This window comes from Anastrepha ludens, chromosome 4, assembly GCF_028408465.1.
Source record: "Anastrepha ludens isolate Willacy chromosome 4, idAnaLude1.1, whole genome shotgun sequence".
NCBI lineage: Eukaryota > Metazoa > Arthropoda > Insecta > Diptera > Tephritidae > Anastrepha > Anastrepha ludens.
In genome coordinates this window covers 128,529,682-128,550,011 of record NC_071500.1, presented here as the reverse complement: position 1 = coordinate 128,550,011, position 20,330 = coordinate 128,529,682, and the positions used below count along the sequence as shown (strand labels likewise).

The window sequence follows — 20,330 nt, the reverse complement described above, 5'->3', positions numbered from 1 at the left end:
TCGTTCAGGACAACGCACCAGCTAACGTTTCAGAAGTTGTGGTCACATAGTGTTTACAAGAATTCAGTCATATCTAAAGGACTAAAATAGTCGCACAGGATGCTTCTTTCAAGTATTTTTTCTTCAAACCTCGCGTTGTCTATTAAAACAACTGCGAACGTAGTTAGTGGTCCCATTCTCATTTCTTATTCAAACATTTCAGAACACCAAAACCAAGGTGTATGTATAGAAGTTGGTGTGATTAGAGTAGCTGTTGTTGTGTTGTGACTACGCAAGAAGCTAATTTTATCAATTTGACATTCATTCCATTCTTCTATTATCATTCCCTTGACAGTGATTCAAAAAAAGTTGTTGTAGCTCGAATGCTTCCATCTTGAATAGATTCGCCTTGACCAAAACTGAATTCATTTTCATATAGACTTTCTCGCAGATTCCACAATCTGCCTGATTTACCTTAATTTTGACAAATTTTCGACATAATTCGAATTACGGGCCAGGCCTGCTTGTGTCAGTTGAAGAAAAAACATTTGTGAACTTTTTTCACTTTTGAAGTTATTTGTTTTACATTCTTTTTATTTTAATGTAATCGTATTTGCATTTTTGTATGTATATGAGTGTTTTTGTGTATGCTTATGTTTTGTGTTTGTGTTTACGCTAGTATTATAAAAAATACGTACTTATACAGTGTATAAAAGAAATCATAAAATAAACTTAGATCTTTCCCATATATACTCGAATCAATGATGTCAAAATCTGCGCTCGCTGCGACTATAATTTCGTTTATATTTAAACATAAATTCTAATTTGTTAACTCTTACTTTTACTTCATTTATTATTTAAATTAAATTTACATATAAAAACTAGCATTGCTTAGCCACTAATTATTTTTGTTTCAATAATTAATAATTTATATTAATTATGCATAAAAACAAATTAATTCTGCATGTTTTTTGTATTGATTTCGACTAATACAATTTTGTATAAAAAGAAGTCATTTTCAAGTTTAAACATTTTCTTATCGGAATATAAAGCTCCAGAGAAAAAATGTATCTTGTAATAATTTTTTTTACTGTATTTTTGGAATTTCCTCGAGAATTTTTATGGGGTGGGGGTTGTTTTTTTATTATCAATGGATTTCTTGGGAGCTGTTGATTTCCATTCAAGTATTTTTAGTTTGTATAAAAAAGACATTCTTATATGAATGGATATATTGTGTGTATTGTATTAAACATTGATGCACAGCTATGTTGTAATCTGCACGGCTCCCAATTCGTTCTAAATCCACAGCCACGCACACTTCTTTCATACAATTTGTCCTTCGTTATGTGTGTCTCTATTTTCGGACACCTCAATCGCTTAATCGATGCGTGCATAACGCGGGACCACATCGTGACTTATCCAGAAATTACAGTTCGGGTGATCCTGTTGTGGCAGTGGATCTTGCGCGATGTACAGTACTCGTCGACTCGGTTCGTATTGGGGCACAGTGCCTTGGGAGATATAATGGTAGAACAGCTGTTGCATTGACGAAACAAATCGTCGCTGTTCGACGGTATGTGGCTCATAACGCCCCAATATAGCGAGCACGTCTGTATCAACGGTGGCTAATTGATTTTCTCCCTCGCCTTGGTGCACCACATAGAACGGCACAGAGGGCTGCAGGCGCGCATTAGTCAGCAACGGGCAGATAGTACGTATGTCGGTAATCATGGTGACCAAGTTACGATAGTTAGTCGCGTTGTAGATTTGTATAGCTTCGTTGGTTAGATTGAGCGCACCGATTTTCGATGATGCGATGAATGCGCGCACCTCTTCTGCGGTCCAGTTGGCGTGTCGTTGACGCAGCTGTTCAGTGTGTGCCTCATGCGCTGTTGCGCCCATAACAAGTTTCGGTTTGCCGATATGTTCCTCTTTCCAAGCGTCGGCAGGATGACGTTGCAGTATATTGCCGTCCAACACCAGCCATTCATGATGCGCACTCGGTTTCTCATCTATGGCAGGTATGTCCACTGGGAAATGCAGCCAAGTATCTGGTGTGGCAGCCCATATTTGTTCGGTAGATGCCGCACGTAAGCATATGATATCTTGACAATCCAATGCTGTCATAAATTGGTTATTGCGTTTCTCCGACTCTTCCAATGACTTTCCAGGGAAAATGGCCGACGAAGAAGTAACCCAAGCGCGTGCATAAAGATCATTTATCTTGCTAGAGGTAACCAAAGCCGAAACAAGTGTACCGCCAGCACGGTGACCGAGTAAAGTTACTAATTTAGGATCGCCACCAAAGTGTGCGATATTCAATTGAATCCATTTCAATACGGCAATAATATCGGACAACGCATAGTTGCCTGAAGTGCGTGGATAGGCATCTTTAGTGAGCGCCTCTAAGGCGAGGAAACCCAACGCACCCAATCGGAAGTTTGGACGCACAAAAATGACATCGTGCGAGCGTGAATAACGCGCCGATGGACGTAGCACGCCCGGCGAAGGACCAGTCAATGTTTCTGTACCGATTAGTACAATTACCGGCACTGGACTGTTATAACGCACATGCGGTGTTACAATATCCAAATACAGGCAATCTTCATCGCCTATAATCGTGCCATTACCCAATCGTTGCGTGCAGTAGTTGCTGACATTGTGCGCCTTCAAAGTGCCATTCCAACAGTCATCAATTCCGTTAATCAATTGAGCAGGTCGCCAACGCTGATCACCTACTGGGGGTAGGGCATAGGGAATTCCACGGAAGGCAAATGCGCCATCCTCTTGTAATCCCTCAACCATGCCACATCCGGTAACAGCGTCAATGAAACGTCCTTCACGTACCGGCGGTGAAGTGAGCTTCTCATGTGAGAGTACATAGCCGATTACACCAATTAGCAATATGAAAACCATGATACCTAGCACGATGAGGCCATCATCCGCAGAACAGCGGTACGAACGCAAACGGTCGGCTAAGGACATGGGAACCTGTGGTTCTTCGGCCGATTTCTGTAGAAAAATAAAGAAGGAGAAGCAATTTTAATAGTTGTAAGGTAAACATTTTTTTTTTTTCAATTTTCTATTGAATTACATGATTTTACAAATATCCTCTATGTACTTTACTTTTCGCATTTAAGAATGTTGTAACTATATAAGAAATTTAAGGATTTAAGAACATTTTTCCTCCACCAAACAAAGCGTAATATGCAATTATACAAAAGCCAACCTATACCACCGTTTATTGGGTGTTTCGTCGACCTCCTATTTGTGGTGTGGTGTGCGTCTTGATGGGGACCTACAGTTTTAAGCCGACTCCGAACGGCAAATGGTTTTTTTGTGAGGAGCTTTTTCATGGCAGAAGTACACTCGGAGGTTTGACATTGCCTGCTATTAGAAAAAATTGTTTCTATCATTGTGTTTCATGCACGGAGATTCGAACCAGTGCACTTCCGAATGTCAGTCACGCATCAACCCTTTCGGCTACGGCAGCTGTCTGAATCAATTATTTTTGTAAAAAAATGTACTCTTGTATTGTACAATTGTCTTCCAAATTTGACGTGGGAATGTATTTCTTTTATTTCACTCAAAACATTTTGTGGCAAGAATGCTTTCCTTATTTTTAAGCACTTTGTTTGTTAAAAAATTCAATACTTTGAAATATTGTTTCATTAACCAGATAAACAATAGCAATATTGGGTCATAGTTTGTTTATATCAGAAATAGGTTAGGTTAGGTTGAAGCGGTTGTCCTGTGGGACACATTCAGGCCCATTTGATGCCGCGTGGGGAGCTAGTCCCTATCTCTCCTAAAACCAGTGTGTGCTTTTCAAAAATTTTAAAGTATCTCTGATTTCTATAGAACTGAGGTCTTCTAACTCATTAAAAAATTGTCTACAGAGAATAGTAAACCTGCGTCTGGTATCAGAAATAACTTTTATTGGAACATTTTCTATGCATACATTTATGAGTATGTATAAGAAAATTTCCGACTTTCGCTTATGCAACACGTACCGTATGTATTTGCAAACGATTACATACCTCTTCCGGCGAAGCTTGGTTGATTTCACCACTTGGCGATTTCTTCAGTTTCGTAATCTCATCGGTGCAATTGTTTTTGGCGGGCGCCTTATCAACGCAATCTTGATCTTTCAATGAATCATCGAGTGTTTCCATCGAAGCCAGACCAGCCTTACCCATGCCCAGCTCCACATCGTCATCTATCTTCTTTCTCGGTATCATGTTTGCAATTGGCAGCTTGATAGCATTCAAAAGGCCTCGTTTCTGTGGCGGTGCATCTGAGGGGTTGGCTGTGTTATTAGCCTCACCGTCAGCTGCTGCTGCCTCAGCTGTGGCCTCTACAAATCGAAGAGTAAAAATTATTTAGCCATACTTGAGATTATTTAGTTTATCATCTTTCAAACTCACCACTCTTTGCATCGGCATCTCCGTTGGCTGCTTGTTTGGTTTGCTGCTTTTCGGCGGCCGGCTTACGTACGAAAAAGTTGCGCAAACGTTCACCAAAACTAATACGTAGTTTCTCTTCCTTCTTGGGTTTGCCCGCTTCTTGGGTAGCAGCATCGGCAGGCACTTCGTCCTTATTTTCCCTTTCTAGAAGTTCACCATCAGCACCATCACCATCGGGTTTGGGTTTATTTTTCATAAAGAAACCCGGCAATTTTAAACCACCAATCGGTATCTTCTTCGGTTTTACTTCACGATCTTCAGTGGACATCTTCTTCTCATCGCCCTCTTCAGTTTTAACAGTTTCGGGAATGTCAATGATCTCTTCAGTGCTGCCACCATTTGCTTTTGCCGGTTGCGCTTCCTCAGCACCGGCGATAGCAATTTGATCAACAGATTGGGCAGGCGATTTTTTACCGCTCAAAGAAGTTGGTGTTGTCGGTTTGGAGGTGGCCGCATTTTTCTTTTCAGCGTTGAGACTTGAATTTTTAACCTTTGCTACCGTATTTTCTATTTGCTGCTCAGCCGTATCAGATTCATCCTTTTTGTCTAGCATTTTATCGGTCTCTTTGGGTTCGTTGACTACCTCTTGTTGCGGTGTGGTTTCTGATGGTCCGGTCTCCTTCTCTTCCAGTTCGCCCATGCTTTGTAATGCTGTTCGTAGATCTACGTTCGTTGTATGGGTGCTTATGTTGACACTTTATACGTTATATATATATTGATGTGTGTGTGCGTATGTTTATGTATATGCAAATTTTAGTGGGAGGTTAGTTCAAATTTGGCGGTTTTCACAAGTCTCTTGAGTGGACCCCAGTCGTAGGAAAAATATCTGAAAGGATAAACAAGAATTATTACTCATTGCTATAAAACTTATCATAGGTTTATTGTATTATTATTTTCACAAATTATTTATTTATTTTCAAATTAAATTATTTATTTTCACAAAAAAAAAATTTTTTTAATATTTTCCAAAAACGCAACTTTTCAAAGTCTTTCTTTCTTTTTTGTAATTTGGGTTTTAAACAACAGAATAAATTACGACAGTCAGTTCTGCTGCGGTTTTGGTACTACAGTAAAAACAACAACAGCAGCAACAAAAATATAGAATATAGAAATCAAATATCGTAAAAGGAGCGTAACACCGCATCTAAGACGAGCTTAATTTAGTAAGACCCTAGGCGCCTCGTTTCTTTTTCCATTAAAACTCACTGAAAGATCGCATCCTTCACAAGCTGACTATGAATTATTTCTAAATTAAACAAAAACAAACAAATAGTAATGTTATATGAACATCAATTGAATTTTCAATTTATTCTTAATCTTATTTTTAAGAACAAAATAAAAATAAAAATACTCAGTTTTTATTCGGCGTGTGTTAGCAGGAAAGGCGAATAGTTAAAGCAACTGCTATAAATAAACATTACCTGGCAGCGCTGGGATAAAACGGCGAAACTATGTAGCTTGATAACTTTGTTGTTGCTTTCAAGTAAGCCGAGCAAATAGCTCCTGGTGATGCTCAAGCATGCATGTCCTGCAGCTTATATGTGTGCGTGTCGGGTGCATGATGCTAATATCTAACATTTTTGGTTTTCATCATGCAAAAGCCGACAACAAGTATGTGTGACACGAAGCAAGTTCGTGTGTCACCCGACACGCACACATATAAGCTGCAGGACATGCATGCTTGAGCGTCACCGGGAGCTAAAAGAGGTAGTGAGCAGAGCAGTGGCGAATAGAAGAGGCCTATTATTACGTTGAGGATAATATTTGGAATCAAGTTAAGCACTAACTTTTGCTCTTATTGAGGAAGGACATTTTTTCTACAACACTTTTTCTCTACAAAAAATCATTTTTTGAGAATGCCATCTTCCGGAATAGGGGTTGTTGTTAAAAGTCCACGTTGGAAAATTGAGAAAGGGAATTTGTTCTATATCCCTTTTCCTCTACAAAAAAAAATTTTTTTCTAATATTGCTGAGAACCAACGTTAGAGATATGGCTGCGCTTAACCTCAAGTCGGTTCACCATACACGTATGGGAAAATTATAACAATTTCAATTCATCGTTGTTTTTAATAAAAAAACCTCACTCCCTTAAGGCCGGCGGGCCAATTAGATGTCCTAAATTCAGTAGTTTTCGCGAAGCGTTGTAGGATGAGAAAAAAAAACAATTAGCCAAATGAAGTTTTGGGGATAGTTTAATATATATTTGAACTAAAAAAAAAAATTTGTACAATCTCTAACAATATATTGTAAGCCTAGTTATCAATAGATTCCCAGAGCGCCTGTATCCAACTTTTGTACAAGATACAACTTGCAATTTTCATCTGAAAACAAAAAAAAAAAGATTATTAATTTTGATGTAATTATCTTCTATGTGAACTAAAAAAAACATCCAAAAACTTTTTTAAGCGACTTTTTACCCAGTTGAAGAGTTTTTTTTCCTTGAAAAAACACTTTTTTTTCTACCTTCCCCAAAAATTCGAATTTTACGTGTTTCTCCCAATTTTCTTAGTTCACATAGAAGATAATTACATCAAAATTAATAATCTTTTTTTTTTTTTTGTTTTCAGATGAAAATTGCAAGTTGTATCTTGTACAAAAGTTGGATACAGGCGCTCTGGAAATCTATTGATAACTAGGCTTACAATATATTGTTAGAGATTGTACAAATTTTTTTTTTTTAGTTCAAATAATGGACTATGAATAAGTTCGTGCGGTTTTTTTTCGAAATTTGAAACTTTATTGACGTAAAATGGTTACAAATTTAATATTCAAAATATTGTCCATCGCTTACTACTACTTTTTCCCACCTTTCTGGCAATTCACGGATTCCCTTTGTGAAAAATTCGGTCGGTTTTGCCGCAATCCACGAATCGATCCATTTTTTGACTTCATCGTAATTACGGAAGTGCTGGTCAGCCAGGCCATGTTGCATCGATCGGAAGAGATAGTAATCGGATGGCGCAAGGTCTGGACTATACAGCGGGTGGGGTAGGACATCCCATTTGAGCGTTTCTAAGTATGTTTTGACCACTTGTGCAACATGTGGCCGAGCATTGTCATGTTGCAAAATAACTTTGTCGTGTCTATCGGCGTATTGCGGCCGTTTTTCTCGCAGTGCTCGGCTCAAACGCATCAATTGTCGTCGGTAGACATCCCCCGTAATCGTTTCATTCGGTTTCAGTAGCTCATAATAAACAACACCCAGCTGGTCCCACCAGATACACAGCATAACCTTCAGGCCATGAATATTCTGCGCCGACGTCGATGTTGAAGCATGGCCAGGGTATCCATACGTTGCCCGACGTTTTGGATTGTCGTAATGGACCCACTTTTCATCGCCAGTCACAATTCGATGCAAAAAACCCTTTCTTTTGTGCCGTTGAAGCAGTTGTTCGCATGCCCTAAAACGGCGTTCAACGTCTCTTGGCTTCAATTCATACGGCACCCAATGGCCTACCTTTCGGATCATTCCCATGGCTTTTAAACGTTTGGAAATGGTTGATTGATCAACTCCCAAAGTTTTTGCAACCTCTTCTTGCGTTTGAGCCGGATCTTGATCGAGCAATTCCTCCAATTCGGTATCCATGAACTTTGGCGGCGCACCCTCGCGTTCTTCGTCTTCCAAGCCAAAATCACCACTTTTAAAGCGTGCAAACCACTTCTGGCACGTTCGCTCAGATAGAGCATGCTCACCATAAACTTCCACCAAGATACGATGACTTTCGGCTGCTTTTTTCTTCATATTAAAATAATGAAGAAGAATTCCCCGCAAAAACACATTATTTGGCACGAAATTCGACATTTTCAAGTGTGGTAAAAATATTGTTGTTTACGCTTCAAATAAAAAACTTATACTGACGTTTGTGCCTTACGACAGTAGCTCTCCAATGAATGTTTGGAAATGTGGATCGATGGAATAATAATCAAGTTACGCCATCTGTTGTAAAACCGCACGAACTTATAAATAGACCTATTATATATTAAACTATCCCCAAAACTTCATTTGGCTAATTGTTTTTTTTTCTCATCCTACAACGCTTCGCGAAAACTACTGAATTTAGGACATCTAATTGGCCCGCCGGCCTTAAAAAGGTTCCACTGGAGCAACACTATACCAAATGTTTACATCCGGGAAACGCCAGAGTATCTTATTTTGTTGCTGTCTTGCAGTTCTTCGACTGTCGCACATTCTCGAACACTTTTGCATATTTACATAATTATACAATATATTTCTAACAAAATACGAGCATACACATAATTAATTCACCTTTCCACGCACCTTTTTCTCGCCTTTATCCAGATAGGGGATTTATTAAAAATATTGTATTTTCTATTAGATTTAAAAAGTGCAAAAATCTACCAAACCAAATTAACTCTAATGGCGACTCATCGACGCAGGCAACCTCAATTCACAGAGGGTTTAGCAAAACTGCTAAACATGTTTGCTATATCCTTTTAAATTTCCCTGAAAAGAGCGCTACTTATTTTCACTCCTCTCCGTGCTCTTTATTTTACTCTTAATGTCAATGCAATTCTCCACTAGCATGCCGAATTGTTTTTGCAATTAGTTGACTTCTTTTAAGATATACAGTTGTTACACAATTATTCGTACACTTGGCACAGCAAATAAAAATCTAACTCTACTCCAAATGTTTGAAATGATACTTGTGGCTTACTCTAAGAATGAATATATTCTTAATACATTGCCACAAAATAAAACTCCCCATTAACTACAATTACAGTCTGGATATTGTGGCAGGTTAAACTCCTATTTATCAAGAATCGACCCCGATATACTCAATATATGTATGTGCATCATGTGAAGGTATCCCGTACAAAACGACCTATTCACACGCCCTCTTAATCCCACTTAAGACGCTATATCTCTGGACCCAACCTGTCGCAACAGCCCGTTTTCTGGCCTACTGTTAGATAAGTTAGACGATGACGATAGGTGACTATACCTCACTGGCAGGGCCTAGTGAACTGCTGCAACAACAACAACCGCTCTAAGTGTTGATAAAAAGTATGCGTCGACGTTTAGAAGCAGTTATTAAATCCAAAGACGGCCTAACAAAGTACTGAATAAACGATTTTTTAATTATTTTTAATGAAATATTCTTAGTTTGTTTATGCTCAAATAATATTTTTGCCAAAAACTGTGCCCTATTTTCATACTTCCTTAGTTTTTCTAATTCCAAAAATTGAACTAAAAGTTTTTTTGTAAAATATTGAGTAAATGATTTATAATTTTTTTTTCTGTAAATCATGCTGTATTTACTTCAAAATTATGTGTGTACGAATAAATTTTGTAATCACGGTATGTTGAATGATATATGTATATCTATTTAAATGTGAACTTGCTATACAAAATACTAAAGTTTCTTTCCCAGTGCAATTACAATTCGCACCACATTACAAAATTTACTTCTAGGTCACTTTGACATTCAAACTATCTGAAAAATCTGAGAGAAAAAAATGGCAGCTGCTCTAGTAATAACACCTTCTTTGAACTCGCCTTAGAAAATGCATACAAAGCCGATTTCCTTTCACCGAGAGCGTAAAAAATATCTCTCTTTCCTGTCAATTTATCCTTAGCACAGGTAGGAAATATACGAAATAGGCTTAGTAGAAGAAGCCACAAACAACAGCGCATCGTTTTTCTTTGTAAAAACTTCGAATGTGACAAAATACTTTACACTTCTAATATTTGCTAAGGTTTTACCAATTGGTGAACCAAACCTGAAAATAAGAATTAGGTATCGAGCTTAGCATACAATGACGGGACATCAAAACGGCAAGCAGCCGTTAGCCGTTATAGCAACAACAATCATCAACTTCGAATTCACTTTATGACTGCGATGCTCAAGGGTAGAACTGCCACAAAAATCACGAGCATGAATTTTTTGAATTATTTCAGAATAGCAACAAATAAAGACAAAAGACTTGCATCGTTTTCAGGATTGGGAATTCTTTCTTTTACATACACATATGTATGCGTGTATGCGTGCATGTTTTAAATTTTCCCAATCCGTACAGAGTTTCATATTTTATAATTCTTCCGCATACATTCTGTCAAAAAAATCAGGAATTGTATGTCTAAGTTTTATTTACTGGAATGTTGGTACACCTGTCCTCTAGTGTCGCAGAGTTTGAGCGTGATCTGTCAATTAGCTAGTTTTTGGATTATATCAGTCAACCGCAGGTGTGCTATGCGATTTTCACTATGGATAAAAATATCGAACAAAGAATTTGTCTTAAATTTTGTGTGTTTGAACGGGATTTCGTGTGCCGAATCGTTGAAAATGTTGCAGAAAGCCTATGACGAGTGTGCTTATGAAAAACACGGGTCTACAAGTGGTATAAGGCTTTTGCAGAGCGCCGAGAAGTCGTGGAAGATATGCCCCGATCTGGTCGCCCATCAACGTCTTCAACGGATGAAAACGTCGCCGAAGTCAAGGAAATGGTGCTGGAAATTTGAGAGAGGTAGCTCTTGACCTGAGCGTGTCTCACGAATCAATTCGCAACATTTTGCATCATCAATTGGACATGAGACGCGCGGCTGCTGGACTCGTTCCAGGAGAGTTGAATTTCTTCCAAAAAATTCATCTGAAGAAGGTGCCTGAAGACATGCTTGAGCAAGTGAATTCAGACCCAACCTTTATCCAGCACATCATAACAGGTGATGAGATGTGGGTATATGAGTTTGACATGAAACCCAGTCAACAGGCGTCTGCATGGCGCTATCTACATAAGCCGAAACCCAAAAAACCATGTCAAAGTCGGTCAAAAGTCATGAAAGTCATGCTACTGGTTTTCTTTAATTATCATGGTGTTGTGCACTGGGAATTCGTTCCAAAGGGCTCTACGGTAAATAAAGAATATTATTTTGAAGTCATGCGACGTTTGAGAGATAATGTGCGCAGGAAATTGCCCAATTCGTGGAAAGAAAACTCATGAATCTTGACCATGATAACGCACCTCCAATTGTTTATTACTAGGAGTAAATTGCGCAAATCCATTGCTTCGTTTTGCCTTTTCATCATATCGTTAATAATAATTATGGTAAACAAACAATAAAATATTCCACCAAACCAACTCCTATTAAGAAAAACCTTTCAAAATAATCTGGACAGCTAATTGTCAACTTTGCAGCTAATCTGCCGTATGTGAACGGGTGGATTAATTTTTGTAGATTTATTGCCAATCACCGGCGGCCGCCGTAGCCGAATGGGTTGGTGCGTGATTACCATTCGGAATTCACAGAGAGAACGTTGGTTCGAATCTCGGTGAAACACCAAAATTAAGAAAAACATTTTTCTAATAGCGGCCGCCCCTCGGTAGGCAATGGCAAACCTCCGACTGTATGTATTGTATTTCTGCCATGAAAAAGCTCCTCCTAAAATATCTGCCGTTCGGAGTCGGCTTGAAACTGTAGGCCCCTCCATTTGTGGAGCAACATCAAGACGCACACCACATATAGGAGGAGGAGCTCGGCTAAACACCCAAAAAGGGTGTACGCGCCAATTATTTATATGTGTATATATTAGGCCGGGTCGATTTGTTGGGAGGCAAAAAAATCGCCCATTGCTGTGTGAAAATCATATTCTAAGGATCAAAATAAGAAACTTTGCCGAAGGAACCATACCTCTAAAACGAATTCTGATGTCCCCCAAGGTCATCAGACGAGCAGAGGAGGGCAGTGGAAAGGAAGTGGAAGCGAGTGCGCCACAACTGGACTCGGAAGGAAAAAGGCAACGCTCCCAGGAGGAGGATGTCTCCCAAGAAAAGAGACCCAGGATTGGTGGTGGACCGTCGGTGGTGATGAACAGCGGTAGAGAAGACGGCGCCATCTTTAGAGAGGAGTGGAAGAGGGCCTGTCATCTCCGCAGTTTTCATGAGGGTAGTGAGGGAAAACCCTGGACACCCCCCCAAGCTGTGAAAGTGCCGGATTGCACTATGGTTCTTACAGGAGAATCGTCTGCGCTGACGAAAGGTCAGCCTCAATGTATAGGGCGGCAGTGGCCTTGGTGGGAGAGGTATGGGAGGGAGCTAAGCTAAAGGTAGTGGACAGAAGGGATCTACCTGTGCGTCCAAGTAAGTGTCTGGCTCCCCTCCGAACCCTCTGCTTCGAAGGAGATGGAGGAAATCCTCCGCTATTACAATCCCAAACTTCCCACGCACAACTGGAGGGTGGTTAAGATAGAGAAGACTGAGGGATCCTATCGGCAAGCGTTGATTCTGCTGAATGCAGAGTCTCTCGGTCCTCTCGCTGAAGCGAAGGGCTATGGCTTCGATAAAGTAGTTCTTAAGGTCTACCAAACCGATGCCAGAGGAGATGCCTCTGCACATCCGGAAGCGCTGGGAGAAGTAAGGCCCATAGTAGAGGAAGCTCCTGTAGACATGGAAGTGGAATCCGTCACGTCGGAGGGTGACAATGCTGATGACGTCCGCTCTTTACCGGGGTCTGTCATAAAAATCGGGTCGTTCTTCGACAGAGCGGAGGAGGAGAGGATTCTGGCCGCGGAGAGCGACGACGCCGCCCTTGGTGTGATGGAGGGGATCTTGGAGGATGAATATTCTTCAGATAAATCTTCAGCACTCTGAGGCGGCGTCCGCCAACTTACTTATCCACATTGAGCAAGGTGGAGCTGATATAGTCCTGATCCAGGAGCCGTGGCTGAGCAGCAACGGCATTTCTGGGCTCAGAACGAAAAGCTACAAACTGGTGGTGTATAGCACACGGGTAAACCACAGTAATTTCAGCAATGCAGACATTGTAACGGTGAGCCTGCAGGGCCCTGCTGGAAAGCAATGGCTGATGTCCGTCTATATGGCACACGACGACGAAGTGGAACCACCTCCGGCGCTGCTAAGGGAAACCCTGGCTGAAGAAAAACGCAGGATAATCGGCGTTATTATAGGCACTAACGCAAACTCCGATCACACCTGCTGGGGAAGTTCAAACATCAATGCCCTAGGTGAGTTACTTTTCGATTATATTTTAAACGAGGACTTGATTATCTGTAACAGGGGTAATGACCCCACTTTTATTACCGCAGCCAGAGAAGAGGTGCGTGACCTCACTCTGGCTTCTTCTTCACTGATAAACCTCTTGTCCAATAAAAGCTTTTTCCAGGAAGGAAAATCGCCTTGATGGACAAAGAAGCTATCTGAGCTTAGGGCTTCATGCAGACGCCTTTTTAACAGGGTTAAAAAAATTAAGTCTCCCTCGGGTTGGGAGCTGTATAAAGCAGGGCTAGGAATATTTAAGTCCGAAATTAGGAAGGCTAAGGACTCTTGGAGAAGCTTTAGACGAGTACTCACGAGGAGTTCCGGTCCCTTGGGGTACTTAAGAGACGAATTGGGACGATGGGCGGCGAAGAGTCAATGAAGTTACTTCTCGACGCCCATTTTCCGACGAACCCAGCACCTAGCAGCACCGGCCTGGATAGCATTTCAACTTGCATTCCGGACCGGGGCTGGTTGCTGGATAGGTGTCGCCTGGCTTGGGCCATTGACTCCTTTAGACCCTTCAAGTCGGCTGGTCCTGACGGCATCATCCTGCCCAACTGCAGAAATCTGTGGAGGTATTATGCCGTTGGTTGAGCCTTATCTATGCGAGCTGCGTAGCCAGGGGCTATATACTGAGAACATGGAGGGCCGTGAGGGTTGTCTTTATACCAAAGACAGGCAAGAGCTCGCATGTTTCCCCTAAGGACTTCAGGCCAATCAGTCTCTCATCTTTCTTACTGAAAACCCTTGAGAGACTGATTGACCTGCACATAAGAAGCGAAATTCCTCGGGATCGGTTGCTGCATACCCAACATGCTTATTGCAAGGGTATATCGGTGGAATCTGCCCTACATACAATTGTGAAGGAGATTGACGAGTCTCTTTTTCAGAAGGAGTTTGCGGTAGGCGGATTTGTCGACATTGAAGGGGCTTTTAACACCGTCCTCCCGGAGGCAATTACCACGTAAACTGGGTTAGAGGAAAATTTGTGGATACTCTCTACAACTTGATGCAGGGATATCTAAACGCTGTTCTTAGATGGGCGACGGATTGCGGCCTGTCGGTGAATCCTCTTAAAACGGAGCTCGTCTTATTTACGAGGATATATAAAATATAAAGAGCTCAAGTTGTCTCACTATGGGGCGCTCCTCTGATGCTTTCTGAGAAGGTGAGATACATAGGTATTATCCTTGATAGCAAGCTTACATGGAAGCCCAATATTGCGGAAGGCAACAATAGCCTTGTATGGGTGCAAGGGCGCAATTGGCAAAAGATGGGGCCTTTCGCCTAGAGTTGTTTTTTGGCTATATAATACTATTGTAAAGCCTATCTTGTTTTATGGAGTCATAGTCTGGTGGAACTCACTAGAGAGGACGACATTGGTTAAGAAGCTGGAGAGAGTTTCAGAGGTCGGCACTCATTGGAATCAGACGGGCGCTTCGAACGACTCCTATATATATAGGCGCGTATATATATATAATTGGCGCGTACACCCTTTCTGGGTGTTTGGCCGTAGAAACTTCAAGTTCATCCCCCTCTCAACGGATCAGTGTATACCCTCGCTTAGTCCAACCGGAACCTTCTCCACTCATATTCCATCAAGGGAAGAGTGGACGGGGGGCTACACTTGGGGCAGGGTCTGGTGAACTTGTTCATGGATGGATCGAAGTTGCAAGGAAAGGTTGACACTGGAAATTCTCTTTTCATGCTTCATTCGCGGTCACACGGGCAAAATTGTTTTCGGCAACATTTTGGTGTTTATTATTTTATCATGATGTTATTGTTGTTGTAGCAGCATAAACATTTACCCGCAATATGCGGGAAATGCTGCTGCAGTGATAGTCCTTGGTCGAATATAAATCCGGGTCGTCCCGGTTACGTAAAACCGACTGTCGTGGGAACGTCTACTTTACCATCTTCTGGTTCGGATATATTCTACAACCCGCTAACATGTTAGGCGGTGAACGTCCGCAACAGTTTCTTAAATATTTCAATGAAGAATGCAAACAGGTTGAATAATAAATAATTTGTTGTTTTTTTTTATTTACATTCGGGTATATATATATATAAATTATTGCACTTGAATAAACAAAAAAAAATTAATTTTAAAATATTTCATATATGCAAAAATAATTAACTTAAAATAAACTTGTGTATCTAGAAATGGGGGGATATTCAACATAAAACAAATAGTTTTTTTAATTATACCTACTTTACTAGCAAAAATAAGCCTGTCAAAAATTTCTTTAAGATTGGAAATATGAATAAGATGTGCAAAGCGTGTTGCCAGTACGGGATACAAATTCCCCTCTCTCTTCCACGTCCGTCCTTCTCCCTCGAACAAAATGTTTCCTTTCCAAATGTTTCCCCTGTATAATTGGGCACTTTGAATTCAAATCGAACACACATTAATAAATTTAAAATCGAATATATGTTGTGGGAACGTTATCCAATGAAAGGGACGCAAGCAATACATTATATTGTCTTAGTCGTTATGAAATATAACAACAACAATTATACTTTTTTTACGCAGCCAGCATAATTGCAAATAAAAGACTATGAAGCATTACAAGTAAATTCAAAAACAAGGTTCATGATGTCACCCGGCACTATTGTGCCACTTCTAAGTTCCTAAGGCTGGTGTAATAGCCGCGGACCATAAACTCTGCTTGAGGCGCTGTCATCACCCGAATCAGTCGCGCTTGGCAAATGCCATTAAATTTGAACTTAAAGTTCAGTCTCTAGTGTCTTAATCTGCATTTTAATCTTACTTGATGGCCCATTCGGGTGAGTGTATCATAAACCAAACTGTTCGTGTGTGTGCAATGAGGAAACAAAAAGAGAAATATGTAATTGTGTATATGCTCGTATATACATGTTTGAATTAGTGCGCAGCTAAGTTCTCGCTGTTTTTTTTTTATGAAAATACAACTTTATTCTCAAAAAATGGTTACAAGTGAATCATTGAAAGTATTGCCTCCCTGGCTACTACTTTTTCCCATCTTTCTGGTAGATCTCGTATACCGTCGTGGTAAAACTGTTCATCTTTTGAGGCTATCCATGGATCAAGCCATTTTTTGATGCCTTCATATGAATGGAACTGCTGGTCAGCTAGACCATGTGCCATCGGATCGGAACAGGTGATAATCGGACGGCGCAATATCTGGAGAATATGGCGGGTGGGATAGGATTTCCTATTTCAGTGTTTCCAGGTAGGTTTTAACGTGTTTGGCAACGTGAGGCCGAGCGTTTTCATGCTGTAGAATAAATTTTTCATACCTCTCCGCGTATTGTGGCCGCTTCTCGCGCAGTACTCGGCTCCATCGCATATTGAAGTCGATACCGATCCCCAGTGATGGCTTCGCTTGGTTTTAACAGTTCATAATAAATAACACCAACTTGCGTGCCACCAAATACATAACATAACCTTCGCAGCGTGAATATTTGGCCGAGGCGACGACGTAGAAGCATGATCGGGCAGTCTTCATTACTTTCTTTTCTTTGTATTGCTGTAATGAATCAATTTTTCATCACCCGCCACGATGCGATGAAGAAAATCCTTCATTTTTTGCCGCTGGAGCAGTTGTTCACAGGGGAAAAACGACGTTCAACATCCCTTGGTTTTAACTCATAAGGAACCAAAGTCCCCTGTTTCTGAATCATTCCCAAAGCATGTAATCGCTTGGAAAAGGATTGGCGGGTAACTCCTAATACTGAAGCAAGCACTTCTTCCGTTTGACACGGATTTGGCCTTCCTTCACGCGGACGTCAACATTAAAATCACCGTCTTTGAAGCGACGGAATCAATCTCGGAACATTGTTTCACTTATAGCAACATCTCCATAAACTTTATGTAGCTCTCGATGCGCTTCAGCCGCCGTTTTTTTTCGAATGAAAGAGGTAAATCAACACTTTCCGCAAATGACGATTATTCGGCACAAAATGAGACATTTTCACAAAACCAAAAGCATATGATACCAAAACAAAATCACTAATGTGTCGAAGCAGTTTGTTTACCACATGGCTTGGTTTATGACGTTTAGGTTATGTTAGAATCGACTGGCACACACTGCTGGCGGCATCTATTGACAAACAGTGGGAACTTAGTTGCGCACCTAATATATATATTATATTAGAAAATGCGTATGCGGAGTATTAGTGCGTGGCGCGGACATACGACACTGGCAGACATTAGGAGCATCTCCAGCGTTAATTGCGCCACTTCTGTGTGTTCAATATGGAAGCCGATTCATGGCACATTAACTAAGACATAAAGCAACAAATAATTACTATGAGCAGGCGCACATCACGAAGAGTGGCACAACGGGCCAGTGCGTTTGCAGCAACAAAAGGAATTACTTGCGTAGGAGTTAAAAGTGCACGAATTTCTTTTGTTGCTATTTTAATTACAAGCATCAACAATTTGCATGCAATTCTGTTTCTGTTCTTATTTTTCATATTATTGCCATTGCGACTGTTGCCGTTGTTGATTTAACTGATATACTCATATTTTGTCCAACACTGCAAAAGCACGAGTATTTGGAGAGTGATTAGGGTCAGAGTAATTATGCAACATGCGCATTGAATGTGACACATTGCAACAACATAAAACGGTATGGTAAAAGCAAAAAAGTGTTCATGTGCAGCTAAAACAGCAACAGAGTCATCATCCAGGCGTGCAACGGCTATGGTGCAAGGCTGACGCATCTATCGTCAGTAAACATGGCACAGCAAAAATAAATGTAACGATTGCAATGATATAAATGTATACTTACGCAGCCTAAAAAAGAATGTTGTACATTATTGCTACACGTCTACAGTAGATCGCCAAAAAGTTAGAAGAATTTGATTATTTGAAGTAAATAGAGATAGGTACTGAACGGTCTATCACTGCTCATGAGCAGCCGTATGACACATTTTTTTTTTGGTATGTGATCACTGAATTTCGATTAGAACTAGATAAAACTACAACACTGGGGTGTGACCCTGCAGATATTTCCTTAAGCCTGAGCCACTCTCTTTAATTTTTTAGTGTGGGCAGCAAAGGTGCTCATATAAGCAATACAAAAGTAAGCGCAGACGAAAATCTTCAGCATCCTCGCGAGACCCGTGTAACTTTGGCTCATTTGCGATAAAATTAAATTGCAGGCTTACTCCTTCCTTTCCAGAATCGACCCCAACATACCCAATATATGTCCACAATGTGAAGGCACAGCGGACGACACTAATCAACTCTTCACATGCCCTATCAAACCTACTCACCTAACACCCCTCTCCCTTTGGACCCAACCTGTCGAAACAGTACCATTTCTGGGTCTATCGTTAGATGAGTTGACGAAGACGACCGATAACTACATCGTACAGACAGAGTTTAATAAGCAGCTACAACAACAACAACAACAACAACAACATCATCAGCGTCATTAGGGTGCATAATTATTACTCCCGTGTTAAACCCAAGTTAAACTGGGTTTATTTTCCTTACTACAATAGTTAATTTAATACTACGGTGTAGTAAGAATCAGCTTTTTTTTTTTTTTTTTTTTTTTTTTTTTTAACTTTTTATTTGTTTATTGAATCTGCCTTTTCAAAGGCCTCACAATAAGTATTCAAATCTTAGAACTAAAAAGAAAAATTTTATTTTATCTCATTTTCTACAATAAATAATTATCAAATGGCCCTCTACTCATCGGGGTGGTAGGTCATTTCTTCGAAGCCTGGTCGTATGTTGCGTACTCAGGAGTTGACGTGCGAACGGGTTCGGGTGATCTTGCAATTTCAACTGATAGTTTTCACGAACTTTTTTGAATACTTCCTTCACCATCGGTACATCTAGGTCCCTATGGATGTTGTCGTTTCTTATATACCACGGCGCTCCAGTTATGGTTCTTAAAATTTTCGACTGTGCTCTCTGTATAAGATCGATACTGGAACTGCTGGCCGTTCCCCACAATTGGATTCCATAAGTCCAAATTGGTTTCAAAATTGCCTTGTACAAGAGGACTTTACAGTCAAGGCTCAATCTTGATTGCTCATTAATTAGCCAGTGAAGGTTTGAAGCTTTGATTCTCATATTAAGCCGCTTTGCCTCGATGTGGCGTCTCCATGTTAAACGCCTATCTAGGTGAACGCCAAGATATGTGACGTGATCAGACTGTGGTATGCATACGTTGTTAAGGGTAACCGAGGGACAGTCTCCTCTTCTAAGCGAAAATGTGACATGTTTACTTTTTATTTCGTTCACTTTTATTCTCCATTTTTTCAGCCACTTTTCTAAAAGTCTGAGATATTTATTTAGCTCTCCAGATGCCAGAGACGGATCATTTTGAGAACTAAGCACAGCGGTGTCGTCAGCGAATGTAGATATAGTCAAACTATCGCCCTCGGGCAGATCAGAAGTATAAATTAAATACAAAATTGGGCCTAGTACACTGCCTTGAGGGACACCAGCTTCAATTTCATATTCATGAGACACATAATCGTTGCATTTTACTCTGAATTGTCTGTTTGTTAAGTACGATTCCAGAACTTTGTGTGTAATAGGTGGCAAACAGCGTTTTATTTTATGTATGAGACCCTCATGCCAAACTTTGTCAAATGCCTGTGCCACATCTATAAAAATTGCTGAACAGTATTTTTTAAGTTCAAAACATTTTCTTATTTCCGCAGTTAACCGATTTACTTGCTCGATTGTCCCATGTTGTTCTCGAAAACCAAACTGATGTGGAGGGATTATATTACGTTCGTTTAAAATCGGCATCATTTTGTTTCTCAAAACTTTTTCAAATAATTTTGACAAACACGGCAACAAACTGATTGGTCGATAGGACGATGGCACATTTAAGTCTTTGCCCGGCTTAGGAATCATTA

General features: G+C 40.4%; 1 protein-coding gene across 3 annotated transcripts in view; it reads right to left on the bottom strand.

Annotated features, from left to right (window-relative positions):
• Positions 1–566: 566 nt before the first annotated feature.
• LOC128861156 (neurotactin) overlaps positions 567–20,330 on the bottom strand; it is a 75,203-nt gene continuing 55,439 nt past the window's right edge. For all 3 annotated transcript variants that reach the window (XM_054099076.1, XM_054099074.1, XM_054099075.1), the window contains exons 2-4: positions 4,407–5,271; positions 4,020–4,336; positions 567–2,991 (exon numbers count right to left, since the gene is read on the bottom strand). In XM_054099076.1, coding sequence (XP_053955051.1) covers positions 1,357–2,991; positions 4,020–4,336; positions 4,407–5,085 — 2,631 coding nt within the window. In that variant the 5' untranslated portion in view covers positions 5,086–5,271 and the 3' untranslated portion in view covers positions 567–1,356. The remainder of the gene's footprint in view (positions 2,992–4,019; positions 4,337–4,406; positions 5,272–20,330) is intronic.